This window comes from Arachis ipaensis, chromosome B7 (assembly GCF_059453495.1).
Source record: "Arachis ipaensis isolate K30076 ecotype BB chromosome B7, ASM5945349v1, whole genome shotgun sequence".
Taxonomy (NCBI): Eukaryota; Viridiplantae; Streptophyta; class Magnoliopsida; order Fabales; family Fabaceae; genus Arachis; species Arachis ipaensis.
The window spans coordinates 15,119,584-15,134,350 of NC_142442.1; the positions used below are offsets into that span (position 1 = coordinate 15,119,584).

The 14,767-nt window shown below is 32.0% G+C and overlaps 2 protein-coding genes across 2 annotated transcripts; both read right to left on the minus strand.

Moving 5' to 3' along the window:
• Positions 1–409: 409 nt before the first annotated feature.
• Positions 410–983, minus strand: LOC148550408 (uncharacterized). The gene is made up of 2 exons (XM_088494482.1): positions 781–983; positions 410–707 (listed from the first exon to the last, which is right to left on the minus strand). The coding sequence occupies exons 1-2, from the start codon at positions 981–983 to the stop codon at positions 410–412; spliced, it is 501 nt and encodes a 166-aa protein (XP_088350608.1).
• A 9,017-nt stretch (positions 984–10,000) lies between these two features.
• On the minus strand, positions 10,001–14,250 carry LOC148550409 (uncharacterized). The gene is made up of 8 exons (XM_088494483.1): positions 14,069–14,250; positions 13,875–13,956; positions 13,176–13,530; positions 12,440–12,830; positions 11,629–11,907; positions 10,705–10,875; positions 10,199–10,308; positions 10,001–10,077 (listed from the first exon to the last, which is right to left on the minus strand). The coding sequence occupies exons 1-8, from the start codon at positions 14,248–14,250 to the stop codon at positions 10,001–10,003; spliced, it is 1,647 nt and encodes a 548-aa protein (XP_088350609.1).
• Between the last annotated feature and the right edge of the window lie 517 nt (positions 14,251–14,767).

Sequence of the window (14,767 nt, forward strand, 5' to 3'; positions counted from 1 at the left end):
GAACAATCTAATATCACATTAATAAAACATTTAATAAGGATGGGTAAATAATAAGTTAAATGCAACCAAATGGGTGTGTTACTTTTAATTGGTATGCAGATTCAATCTAATCTACGTTTTGAAACACCTCTTTGTATACCATATTATCTGTTTTCTTCTTTTAGTGATCGTCATCACATATTAAAACCTTGAGCCTCCTCCTATGAGTAACCCTGGATACAGCCACGTACAACTGTCCATGTGTGAAGACAGGTTTCTTCAAAACCAATCCGACATTTGATAATGATTGTCCTTGGCTCTTGTTAATTAACATAGCATAGAAAACCATGATAGAAAATTGTCTCTTTTGGAATCTGAATGGTATCCTATGATCAGATGGAGTTAGCGTCATACGCGGAATAAAGACTTTCTACTCTGTGTCGTTCTCTGTTAGGCTTCTTGCTTCGATGATGTGGTTCTCCAATTTAGTCACCACTAACCTAGTACCATTACATAGACCTGCAGAGTGGTCTATATTCCTTAACAACATAATCGGGGTCCCTACTTTGAATGTTAACTTTTGGTTAGGAATTCCGGAGCATCTAATAGTGTCGAGAAATTCTGGTGTATGTATTGATGCCAACATATCGTTGTTCGCCTCATTTTGACATGTCATGTCAGAACTATAATAAATTTTGGCTTTTTCAGGGTTCAGGCTCATCATGAAACTATTTATTTCATCCACCATTTAGAATATAGGTGCAAAAATGGCTTTGTCTTTAATGTGTGCTATTGGAACACCTAAACAATTCAGGGTATGTTGCTTTGTAAATTTCAAGTATAAGGTCATCCGAATTTTCAATAAGATTATCGTCAGGAATTTGAATATTGTCTATCCCCTCAATCGATGTTCTACATTTACCATCTCCTATTGCAAGAATCCATTCAGCAAGCAATCTAAGATCATTGTTGCTGTCATCATCAACCTTAGCTCTGAGTCTCATGTTCTTTGTTAGTGTCAAAAGCTTGCAACTATTCCACAGGTAAGATGAGTTTATTGTTGCGTTTACAATATCTTGTCTACTACCTTTTATGTATCATCGGTAATATTTGACAAAAATCACTCCCAAATACAGTATTTTTTCCTTCGAATGGCTAGTCAAGGCTTTCTGGATTATTGAATCGCAATAGGTCTTTCATCATCCGGTCAAGAACTTCAATGCAAAATCTATTTACCATCGGAGCTTCATCTCATGTAATAAGCTTGGCCCTTATAATCAAAACTGCCAAAGCACTATTTTGCTTTATATTGCATGTTGAGAATTCATCCAGGTTGATTGGGATTGCAAATCGCAAATGTGATGTTCTTCCACCAGGTAATAACAGGAATGCGATTCCACTCGAGGCAACCAATAGAACAATTTGCCCTTTTGACCTCATCGTAATAACTAGGGTCTTCCAAACAAATGTCTTTTTCAGTGCCGCCATAATCTTATAGAAAAAACACATCACTTTGTCCGTTGTTCATAACTGCCATGATGGTGTCAAATACCTTTTTTTTGTTCATCAATTAGCTTTGTCAAAGAGTCAGCTAGTTCTGCGCTAAGCCTACGTTTATCATAGCGCAATTAATTTAATATCAACCTGTTAGCCCCCGACTGAAACAACTGTTGTGAGGATAGGTCGATGTTTGGAAATGACATGGATGAAATCTCTTTTAAACTCTTGTAGGATTTAAGAATCTTTTCAATTTCTAAAAGAGTAAGATCCATCATCTCTTGACTTATCAGCTGTATATCTGTAAAGAGAAGCCACAGAAAGTTTTTAATTATTAATTATATAAAATCTAAAATAGGTAATATTGAACTAATTTCTTCGAATAAATAATCCAAGAATGCAAAATGTGTGGTATGATTGAGTAAAATCGAATTTTTCAATGGTAAAGATAGATCAATTCTAAATATAAGCCTCGATGCCGAATATGATTACATGTGTTTTAACAAATAAAAATATGTGAAAATAATTATTTATTTTAGTAATTAAAATAATTAAATTATTTATTTTAAAAAACCATATAAAAGACATGCATATCAGACAAATATTAAACATATGTGGTGTTCAAAATATATTTAACACGTGAATATAACAACTTAATAAAGTGCTTGTATATATTATACTTTATAGATTAAAATAAAAGACTTATTAAGCCACTAATATTGTTTTACCAATATATAATTAATCGATAGAAATTATCAAATACTAAAACCAAACTAATAAAAAATATTATGGCACCTACTATATTTAGTAGGTACGATCAAATAAGGCATTATTTTCATTCTAGTGCTAATTTACACTTGTTTGCTTTTGCAAACTCTGATTGCGGGTTAGATTTGGACGATCGCAGATTCACATGTGGCTATGGAGTATATCTTGGTTCAAATTTTATCTCCTGGTCTAGTAGGAAATATGCATTTACCGACCCTTCCAATATTAAGGGTGATTACCGTGCATTAGCAGCCACTGATACAGAAATTGTATAGATATAAAACCTTTTAAAAGAGTTATGTATATACACATTGCATGTAATGAGAGTGGGTTTTGTTGAGTTTTGTCCAATTTGATTGAATTTGATTGTCAACAAAATTTGAATGTATAATAAAACTGTATAACATAATATTCATAATTTTATATATATAATATTATAATTACATATTTATTACATCTAAAATTACACAATTATTCTAGTGATAATCAATAAATGTTAAATAAGATAACTGATGGTTGTTTTGGTTAATTATTTTTTATTTTTTTAAATATTATAGTAATACAAGCATAATTTTTTCTTCTTTGTTTAAAAATTAAGATGACTAATTAGGAGTAGGAGTAGGCAGATACATCATTCTCTTCTTAATTGAACTAAAATCATCTTGATATTATTTTTATTTCCAAAGAAACTGTATTAGTTTGTTACAACTACATTCTATTGCATGGCATTATTGTCGGACGATGAGGAGAATGTTTCCAAACTCTAAGATTTAAAATCAAATCACTTATTACACATAGCAGATCTTACGCACTTACTTGAAAAAGAGTTTGAAAAAATTGTTCCTACTCCATCTGATATTGTGAAGGGAATGGTAAAGATGAACTCATCCCTTGCATTAGGGGCTTTAATGGGTTTGCTATGGACCACCAAGCACTCAAATCTTGGTTACACTAATATCCTCGTTATCTCTTACACCTTCTCCTTCTTCGCCTTCTTGACATGTGCAATCTTAGGCGAGGCCCATCGCATCCATGCCTTCTCCAGACCTAATATAAAAAAAGAACACTATATTTTTAGGTGGTGCTATGTCGCTGGTAAGATAGTGTTTGGCGTAGCTTTTGCTTACGGGGTTATCCTATTCGTGTTGACGGTGGCCTTTCAGGAAAATATGTTGCTAAAAACACATGACACATGTCATAGTGGTCTTCTTTCTTTTTTTTTTTCGTCTGATGAGGACACATTTGTAGAAAGCCTTCCTACGTTACTCTGTAATTTTATTTTTTCTATTTTCCTGTACTTCATCTCGGCTACTGATCTTGGTCTATGGTGTCCTTAGTTTAATTTGCTTCATATCATAAGAATGAATAAATATGTGCAGAAATATTATAATCAATCAAAACATATATAAATCTTAGGACAATTCTATGCTAAATTCCTTTGTGTTCAAACCCTACTAATCTCTATGGAATACTCAAAATGTTTTAGTATAGATAAAATTAAAGTATATCATCAGTACCTTAATTTTCTTCATGTATGTATGGATATGGATTTTAAATTTGGATTTTGAATTCAGGTGGTTAAAGTGGTTAGAAAACGGAGCGTACAAGCGAAAGTGCGAAATTTACGTAATTGATATAAATGAATACTAAATATTTACTAAAAAAATATGATATAACAAAATTACAAAATTATAAGTAACTATTCTATTCTAACCAAATCTCTAATGAGATACAAAGTGATAATTGATGACGCTACTCCACCTTAACCAAATCTCTTCTAAAGATATCCTAAACGGATAACTACTCTACCCAAACCAAATATCTCACACAGAGATACAAAGTGATAATCTGTGATACTCCACCCAAAACCAAGTCCCAATATACATCCAAAATATAAAGAGAAGATACGCAAAACACAAAACCAATCTTCTCTAATCAAAAGAGTGACTAATAACTTGGTATACATAACGAACTAGTATAAAGCACGCACGATGCGCGAGTTGTGTACGTAATCTATTTTATTGTATTCATATATAACTTGTTTTCAAATAGATTAGTATATATTAATGAGAAAATTTAATTTACTTAGTATGTAGATAACCTAATTAGTTATATTGATATAGAATTTGACTTTAAAAATTAATGTATAAAATCTGGCATAGTTATATTGTTTAATATTTTAGTTAAAATTAATATATTTTTTATAATTTTTTTCATTTGGTAACCTTCAAAATATATTTTAACTAAATATATAAAAAGATTTGTAGGTGAAATTAGTATTATGTATATTTGGAAGTAACTATGGACATAATTTCTCTTAATATATTAATAGACCATTACGTAAAGATATCAATTGTTAAATTAATATTGCGTCCAATTTATAAAAGAATGCTCTCATATTGGTGATAAATAAATTAGTTAAATTTTTTTTAATAACATCAATTAGACATATTTTTTAATTAGACGTGAATATAATATTTATTGATATTTCATAATTTCACTCTATATTTATGCTTAGTTAATAACAAAAGAGTTTATTAGTCCAATAATAGAACTGAATTTTCTGTCACTCCCAATAAAAATATATGAACAAAAAGTCACATTTTAAACTTTTTTATGGTCATTGTAAAAATAAGATGATTAATAAGCTTCCTAATTATAAAGCACATGTCACGGTTCTATTTATGAGCCAGCTGTAACGGTGTGCAATAATTAATTACCCTACCTAACAAAGACCAACCCATGAAAGTGGGAAGCTTTTTTCCTTATACCAAATAGAGTGAAATTGGCAAATAGATTTATTGCTTCGGCTTCACCATGAGTTGAACAGGTTGGGTTGATTGGTAAGTTAATACATAAACCCAACTTAAAATCTCCTCTAATAGAAACTGAGCTTCCCGTTCATTAGTACATAGCCATTTGTTACTATTTAGTTTTGTTTGTAGCTATTTTTTTAATTCGTCTCCCATTTATGGTGGATAATCATATCTTGTGTTGAGCTAAATCAATGAGCTCGTCGGGAATTTTGCTAAGTGTGCTAGAGTTTGCCCAAGAATTGGGGTGTATGTTCATTAAAGGTAAGCACATATTTGGATTAATGTACTCTATTGTATATACTCTTTTTTTTATTTCCTCTAATTTTATTTTTCTTTGAACTCCATCTTGTTGATAGTGATACTTTTTTGTTTTGTGAAGGACACTGAGCTCCGTATACTGGATATCGAGATGAGAAGCCTAAATTTGTATTATCGTAAGGTTTAAAATTCAGAGAATTTGCTAACTAAATTAATTTTGTACAAGCAAATTGAATTTCTTATCAAACAATTCAAAAGTATGCTAAGATGAAAATGATTTTCAAGAATCCCCTGCATCAAATAAAATTAGAAATTTAATGTGGGTTTCAGATATATTGCATTTGTAATGAAAACGGAAAAAAGCAAACATTGTTATTACCTTTTGAGGGGATCAATCTCAGTGTATGTACATGTTTGGGATGTGAGCAATCTTGGCCCGATCTTCTCTAATTTCACGGTCGTATTTTTGCTTTAGGATTGGACACCCAGAGATGGTTAGTGTGCGTATGTTGGTAAGGCAACGGTCAGCTTCATCCAATGACTCTAATTTAGGGCAATGATAAATATCTAAACGCCTTAGTGATTGGAGGTTGCCAATCTGCTCTGGTAAAGCCTTCATGTTCCCACAATAACCGAAGCAGATTTTCTGCAGAGAAGAGAGCGCATGAGGAGGACCACGACCTTGTGTGTGTTTCCTGAGGTCAAGCTTGTCGTCATCGAAACTTATATTCAACTCTTGAAGTTGAGAAGGAAGATATTGCAAGTGTCGTGACAGAATCTGAATGGCTGACGATTCGAGAATTTGGAGCGATGTGAGGTTTTTCATCCAGTCCTCTGCCATTGCTTCTATCTCTGTAACCCCCCCAAGCCGCAAATGCTTGAGATGAGAGAGAGGAGAGATGGATGAAGAGTCATGCTTAACCATACATATTTGATGAGTTTGAAAAACTCTAAATTAATATGTGATGACTAAACATTATTAATATAATTAAATTGCAAAATTAATTTTAGATTAAATGCTGATTAAATTAAATTTGCAATGCAGGTGTTTACTATTGGGCCAATAAATAAAAATTGTTGCAGGCCCAAATCAAAATATATATTCAGCTTTTGTTGCATGTTTTTTTGTATTGTATGGCTGAATTAATTATTATACTTGGGCCAGTTTGATTTTTGCATTTGTTTTAGTTGATGGACTTAGTCATCTTATGAGGCGCTCGTCTTCCTTTTTTTGTTGGTTGTTAGAGTTGATGCTTTCTTCTTTTTATCGTAGGTTCTTGCGAAGACATATTCTTTATGAATTGTTGAATTTGATGCACTTTCTATTGTGTTATTTGGTTCCATCTTTGTATGTATGTTCTTCTTTCAAAGATGTGTCTTGAATTTGTATCGTTTTCTTTCTCCTTAATCTCTTGATGGGGTGGTGCTTCAATGTCATTATTTTTCTGAAATGTCATTAGATTTGAAGCAGTTGTACCCAGTAAGTTTTTTGCATCGCCATCAAATAGTACAAAAGTTGTTGTAACACTTTGATCTAAAACCTTTAATTGAATTCTGAACCTAAAATAAGTATTGGGCTAGCAACTAATAATTTAATAGATGAGATTATGAAAAGTATATAGAGTTACCTTATTGTTGGATATTATGGTGTTTGATTATATGTGCCACAAATATAGTTGTTTCTTTTTTTTATATGCTTTCATCTGACACTTTTTACATTTAACATAGTTCCATCCTAATTTGTCATCAATTTCGTTTATAGTTGCTAAAATTGTGAAGCTCTTTTCCTATCCTAATATTCAATTTATGTTATCATTAGGTATATGGTATTTGAGTAAGTATGAATGTATGATGCATGTTGTGATTTTTTTTGTCATACTTGATCATCAGATTCTCATTGCAGTTCGAAAATAAATTTTTTTGTGCTAAATTTGATGTTATGTGAAGGAATAGTGATAAAAGATTTATATATATAGTTTAAATGGTATGGAATTTAAATACTTATAACGTAAAATTATTATGATTAATAATATTATTATGACATTTGTAATATGGATGTTTATTACCTTTAGTGAGTTATTTATAAAAATTAATAAATTAATTGTTATGGTTATAAATTTATTGTATTATTTATAACGGTAAGATATAATAAATATAGGAATATGAATTCAATGTATTTGGAGGTTACAAATTTATTGGGTTCTATTTTTTAGTTTTTTATTTGTATCTAATATGAAAATGTATGTCTAATATCATCTTTTTTGGTTTCGTTTTGATACTCTTTTAATAAATTTGTTTTTTTTTTAGTTTTCAAAATATTCTTTTCAAAATTTATATTGGTAAAATAAAATAGAATTTATTTTTAATAATAAGTAAAAACTATAATAATAGTTCTTTGTACCTAGTGTTACTTTTAAAGATTAAAATGATTATTTTTTTTTACCAAAGATACAGAGACTCGAACTCGCGACCAATATGGGAGACTATGCCATTTGAGATATAACTCATTGGCAAAAAATAAAATGATTATAATAAACATAATTATAATAGTAAAATATAATTTTCATTTTTTAAACTTTTAATTTATAAATTAATTGTTGCAGTTATAAATTTATTGTATTGTTTATAACGGTAAGATATAATAAATATAGAAACATGAATTCAATGTATTTGGAGGTTACAAAGTTATTGGATTCTATATTTTAGTTTTTTATTTGTATATTTTATTTTTTTGCTGATTTGGAAATAATAGTTGATTTGGCAAGAATTTAGTGGTTGATTCTAAAATTGTGCCAAATAAGCAATATTGCTGACATGGCATTAATATGAGAAAAGAAATGTCTCAAAAGTAATGTGGTGCATGCTTATGTATCTACTTTTATATATTAAGAATAGATTTGATGTTGTTGTTTGTGATTGGCAAATCAACGTAGGCAATTTAACATTCATGAAATGTTTAATCTTTTAGGATTAACACGTTTGAAAGAATGGTTGGTGGCATATTCGTAGATATCGATTGCACCAATGATACAAAGGGTCCTCATACATAAGAAATAGGTGTTAAGGTACTAACTTTACAATTTGACCAAAGAATTTTAGTTTGTTAAGTTTGTATTGAGTGAAACAATGTAATTTGTATTGTTTGCCAACTTCCAGTTTGGCATGCGAAGATTTGGGGTTTCACTATGTGTAAGATACCTGATCACGGTTGGACGGGCTCTGCCTTTAAAAGTTGTAGGCGTCGTGCGAAATATTTGAGGTTAACCCCTGTTTTAATAACTTGTGAAAATAGAAAGTCTTGTTTTTTGTATGCCATGGTTGATTTGTACGTTTAATTTACTTTGTTGATAGTATTGAAAAATAGTAGATTAGTTTCTGTCAATCTTATGGAAATTATAAAGGAAGTAATTGTTGATAATGATAAAGAAACTATTATTAAGACTATGAGAACATAAGTGTGTTAAAAGTGCTATGTTGACTACATAATTGACTAGAACCATTGTAGGAATATCGTCTTTTTCTAAACTTTGTGATATGAAATGGTAAGAAGTGCAAAAACTTCCTAATGTCAAATTGAAAACAAATGTCATTTATCTGCGTGGGTAATAACTAATAATGGGATAAAATTAACTAAGCAAAGGGAATGTGAATGCATGATGACCTCTTAATTAAGTCTTCAATACCATAAAACAACAACATGTGACATGGAAAGCCAGGTGGCTATGTCTTGGATAATAGTTGACAAATTTAATGCATCTAATTGTGCCTATAAACCAAAAGAAATTTGGAATTAATAATGATTTTATAAATAACTTATTAAATTGTTAATTTGGCCCCAAGTGGTCATTCACAACTAATTTGTCGTGTGTTGAAAGATTTCATTAATAATATAAGTATTGTAAATCTCCGTGGAATAAGTCCTGCCAGCTATACGGTATATCCTACAATTCATATGCGATGTAATCACCTAATTCTAAGCTGAACAATCTAATATCACATTAATAAAACATTTAATAAGGATGGGTAAATAATAAGTTAAATGCAACCAAATGGGTGTTTTGTTATCTTTAATTGGTATGCAGATTCAATCTAATCTACGTTTTGAAACACTTTTTTGTATATTATATTATCTGTTTTCTTCTTTTGATAATCGTCATGACATATTAAAACCTTGAACCTCCTCCTATAAGTAACCCTTGATACAGCCACATACAACTGTCCATGTATGAAGACAAATTTCGTCAAAACCAATTCGACATTTGATAATGATTGTCCTTGACTCTTGTTAATTAACATAACATAGGAAACCATGATAGAAAATTGTCTCTTTTGGAATTTGAATGGTATCCTATGATCAGATGGAGTTAGCGTCATACGCGGAATAAAGACTTTTCACTATGTGTTATTCTCTGTTAGGCTTCTTACTTCGATGATGTGGTTCTCCAATTTAGTCACAACTAACCTAGTACCATTACATAGACTTGCAAAGTGGTCTATATTCCTTAACAACATAATCGGGGTCCTTACTTTGAGTGTTAATTTATGGTTAAGAATCCCAGAGCATCTGATAGTGTTAAGAAATTATGGTGTATGTACTGATGCCAACATATCGTTGTTCACCTCATTTTGACATGTCATGTTAGAACTATAATAAATTTTGGCTTCTTCTGGATTTATGCTCATCATGAGACTATTTCATCCACCATTTGGGGTATAGGTGCGAATTTGGCTTTGTCTTTAATGTGTGCTATTGGAACACCTGAACAATTCAGGGTATGTTGCTTTGCAAATTTCAAGTATAGGGTCATCCTACTTTTCAATAAGATTATCGTCAGAAATTTGAATATTTTCTATTCCCTCAATCGATGTTCTACATTTACCATCTCCTATTGCAAGAATCCATTCAGCGAGCAATCTAAGATCATTGTTGCTGTCATCATCAACCTCAGCTCTGAGTCTCATGTTCTTTGTTAGTGCCAAAATCTTGCAACTATTCCACAGTTAAGATGAGTTTATTGTTGCGTTTACAACATCTTGTCTACTACCTTTAGGTATCATCGGTAATATTTGTCAAAAATCACTCCCAAATACAATAGTTTTTCCTCCGAATGGCTAGTCAAGGCTTTCTGGATTATTGAATCTCAATAGGTCTCTCATCGTCCTGTCAAGGACTTCAATGCAAAGTCTATTTACCATCGGAGCTTCATCCCATATAATAAGCTTCGCCCTTATAATCAAATCTCTAATGCACTATTTTGCTTTATATTGCACGTTGAGAATTCATCCAGGTTGATTGAGAAATCGCAAATGTGATGTTTTTCCACCAGGTAATAACAGGAATATGATTCCGCTCGAGGCAAGCAATAGAACAATTTGCCCTTTCGACCTGATCGCAATAACTAGGGTCTTCCAAACAAATGTCTTTCCAGTGCCGCCATGACCATATAGAAAAAACACATCACCTTGTCCGTTGTTCATAGCTACCATGATGGTGTCAAATACCTTCTTTTGTTCATCGGTTAGCTTTGTCAAAGAGTCAGCTAGTTCTGTGCTAAGCCTAGGTTTAGCATAGCGCAATTAGTCTAATATCAACCTATTAACCCCCCGACTGAAACAACTGCTGTGAGGATAGGTCGATGTTTTGACATGGATGGAATCTCTTTTAAACTCTTGTAGGATTTAAGAATCTTTTCAATTTCTAAAAGAGTAAGATCCATCATCTCTTGACCTATCAGCTGTATATCTGTAAAGAGAAGTCACAGATGGTTTTTAATTATTAATTATATAAAATCTAAAATAGGCATTATTGAACTAATTTCTTCGAATAAATAATCCAAGAATGCAAAATATGTGTTATGATTGAGTAAAACCGAACTTTTCAATGGTAAAGATAGATCAATCCTAAATATAAGCCTCGATGCCGAATATGATTACATGTGTTTTAACAGATAAAAACATGTGAAAATAGCCACACGCAAAAATATTTTATCTGATTAGCACAAACAATTCTTGATGTTAAAAATATACCAATTTTTTTGTCATTGACACATGTTGCTTAAATACATTGTCCGTATTAAATAGTCATGTTGAGTGGCCTATTTAGTCTTCCTGCTTATAAAATAATATAATCAATGAGATGCCAAAAACTATGTGTGTGCATGTATGTCTTGGCCATGGTATGTATTGTGGTAGGACCATAATTATGTTTCATTCTTAGTTAGCTAATGAATTAAAACATAAATTATGTGTAACATCTAATATGGGAACTTATTATTTGAAACTTGAAATAGTAGTGCACATAGCAACATACCATGATTCTCGTACAAGTTTCGTTAAATATATAGGATATCTTCTGATAGGATTTTCCAACTCCTTTCCCATATATTCTGGCCTTGCTATTGAGTTTGATATTAGAAGAGTTGCAAACAACTTTCTTAGGTATTTATCGGAACTCCAATGGCTTGCTTCCTCGATAGCATCAATGTACTCCTTGGCATAATCAAGAATACCTTTCGCATAACATGCATCTCTATAGGTGGGGTACACAACATCGTCAATGGTTCTAATATCCTCATAGCTTGTTGGGCCTCTAAAAAAATTTAACAATATCGAAGATAATAAATTTCACCAGATCTAAGAGGAACAAAGAATATCCGTCCAATTACGGAATGTGATTTCTGTGGAAACCATTTTCTTGGTGTCGAATTCCAAACAAACTTAGCAGGAAACTCTACATATGTTAGAGTGCGGGCTCCATTGTACTTCTTATTTGCTTCAAATCATCTTAGGAACATCAAGTCTTTTACGGACGCTTTTCTGGCAACATCTTGTAGGTTGTCATCATCTTGGAAAACTACTGGTCGCTCACCAAGCAAGTGAAAACCCAAACGTACAACTAATGGGTCTCTATAATGAATGTTATAACCAAATATCCTCCATGTTGCTTCACATGGGAATATGTATCTATAGTCATAATACATATGGACTTCATCACACTCATCATTCTCTACATCCGTGTTAGCACTGTTGTAGAACGAAGCAGTGACTCGATCATTCCCTTTGTTACATACTTGATTGATCTTGATTAGTTGCACCACTCCACATTAATGTGAGTGCCATACCTCAGTAATAGTTTTCCGTTATGTGGGACAATATATCTATTATCAAGATCAATCCCAGATTTAATTATTGTCTTTCCATCTTCCTTTAGTTTGTGAATAGGATATTCATCCTCATCAACCGTTGTACTATCAACAAATCTCTTGAAAAAATGTCTTATGCACTTTTCATTTTTCATGCATGGTGAGTCCTGTTCAATGGTTCCACCTAGTCCGTGCATCATGTGTTTCTCTACAGCTTCATAGTATGCTGGATCGGCCACTTTATCTAGTATCTCAGCGCATATAATCTGATCAATATCTTTTGGGGTTGGATATTTACCATCTATATGTAAAAACACTAGAATATGCGCATGTGGCAAGCCTCGCTTTTGGAATTCAATGGTGTATACAACTAGAAGTATTTAGAAATTTTGTTAGTTAAATAAATGAATTTTTTTGAGAGACAGAAAAGAGCTATGATGATGCATTATCCTGTGCCCTTCTAACATCCCTGTCAATAACCTTTCTTTGTAAATTTTTCAATGTATGAAATATTAAAAAGTATAAAAAGATGGTTCTGCCTTATAATATAGTTACGAATTGATTTCTAATGTGTTTGATCTATATTTTTTGTCGTAGTATAAGGCTAATGATCTAAATCGTAAAATACTATACAATTAGAAACCCTAAGATTATGAATGGTCAAATACAAATTTAAATCTTAGTATACCAATTAATAGCAAGGTTGGATATTTACTTGCAGTAACCCTTCCAAAAATCCTTTTCTTTCTTATGTCTTGTATGAGCCGATCAAGTTTCACTTTGAAAGCTCTACAAACAACATATGGTCTGTCTTTGGCATTAAGTTTCCTATTCTTAAGAAAATCTTCTAGTTCTAGCCACTTAGGATTGCAAATGAATGTCAAAAAGAGATCTGGATAGCCAGCCACTCTACAAATAGTCATTGCATCTTGATAATTTTGTATCATGTATCTCAGACCTCTTATGAATGATGATGGTAGTATGATACGTTTTTCCTTTGATGAAGGCGTTGTTTCACCTCTCAAGACAGCTTCTGCTAAACCCCTATACATCTCACACCTAAATTTGTCCTAGTCCAAGCGAATATACATCAACCTTAAAAACTCAATCATTGAATATGCATCCACCAAGAATTGTTGAAATAGTCTCTTTGCTTAAGGAAACAATAAAGGATACTGTAATCCCAAGTATCCAGGGTTAAGTTTGTTTATTCTCTGTAGCCTTCCCCCTCGTGTCTCAACCATAATATCCCTATCTATTTTCTCGAGATCAAAATCACTAACTATCAACGCAACTACTTCATTCGTAGATGGGAAATTATACCTTCTTCCATCTTTTCCATGCTTGCCTAATAATCTTAACTTTACATTAGATTTGTTATCAACTGCTATTTTTTCCCAGCCATGCAAAATGCCTTGACTAAAATATTTTGTTCATCTAGCATCAACCTCAAGTCCCCAACTATGTCTTCATGAATCTTATTAGTTTCTTCTCCACTGCATGACACGTTATAAAGGAATACACTTTTAATTGTCAAGTAATCTGGGTAAACAATCTAAATCATGTGTTAATAAAAAAAAGTGTTCGTATTGTACATATATGACATACCTTACTGCTGAAATGCGGTTTTGAATCTCATTATGTGTATCAAAAATATAAAGTTGTGCAAATTTTGCTGTGTCTCCTTCTTGTGATAAGAAATTTCCCATCAAGTGGTAATTTCTCACCATATAACACAAACGTACATGGTCCTCTCCAACAGCTCGAGCACAATCAATCTTGGCACCCATAGAAATGAATTGGAACATACTATTGTATGTCCTAATGTTTTCACGAAAGTGCTTGCTTCTACCGTCATCACCAAATAACAAATCATATAAGACTTTAGGAGCATCTTGTATTTGAGGGATTTGAACTTGGCCGCTTCTACAGCAAAATGTGTATTTCGGGTGATTTGTGTTGTAGTGTTTTTCTATCCTCTCGTCATACAAAAAAGTGCATGGCAATATTCACACTCGTGCCTTGCATATCCCATGTGCCAATATTCTGCAAAATAGGATGAATAAAAGTTTGTGCATATATTACCAAACCCTGAGAATGATCCATTCAATTAAGAGTTTGGTTTTATCGCCAAATTACTTTCGTTATACCTTCGTCTACTATTTGTGCCCGATTAGCAGATCTTCCATTATTGCGGCATCTGCTGTAGCCTATAAATTTTTTTATGTCAACTAAAATTCAGATGAAAATTCATTAACTAATTGAATTTTCAACCTTCCTTATTGTGCTCCTTTTCTGAGCAACTTG

Bases quoted from the DNA above. Each gene is read 5' to 3' on its own strand.
- LOC148550409 (XM_088494483.1), bottom strand. From the start codon at position 14,250: ATGGGTGCCAAGATTGATTGTGCTCGAGCTGTTGGAGAGGACCATGTA. The intron at 11,908-12,439 runs GTATGGCACTCA...AAATTTTTTTAG, and splicing joins AACGGAAAACTATTACTGAG to AGGCCCAACAAGCTATGAGG. The intron at 10,876-11,628 runs GTATGTTGCTAT...TGCTAAACCTAG, and splicing joins AAACTTGTACGAGAATCATG to GCTTAGCACAGAACTAGCTG.
- LOC148550408 (XM_088494482.1), bottom strand. From the start codon at position 983: ATGAGACTCAGAGCTAAGGTTGATGATGACAGCAACAATGATCTTAGA. The intron at 708-780 runs GTGTTCCAATAG...TGAAATAAATAG, and splicing joins ACATACCCTGAATTGTTTAG to TTTCATGATGAGCCTGAACC.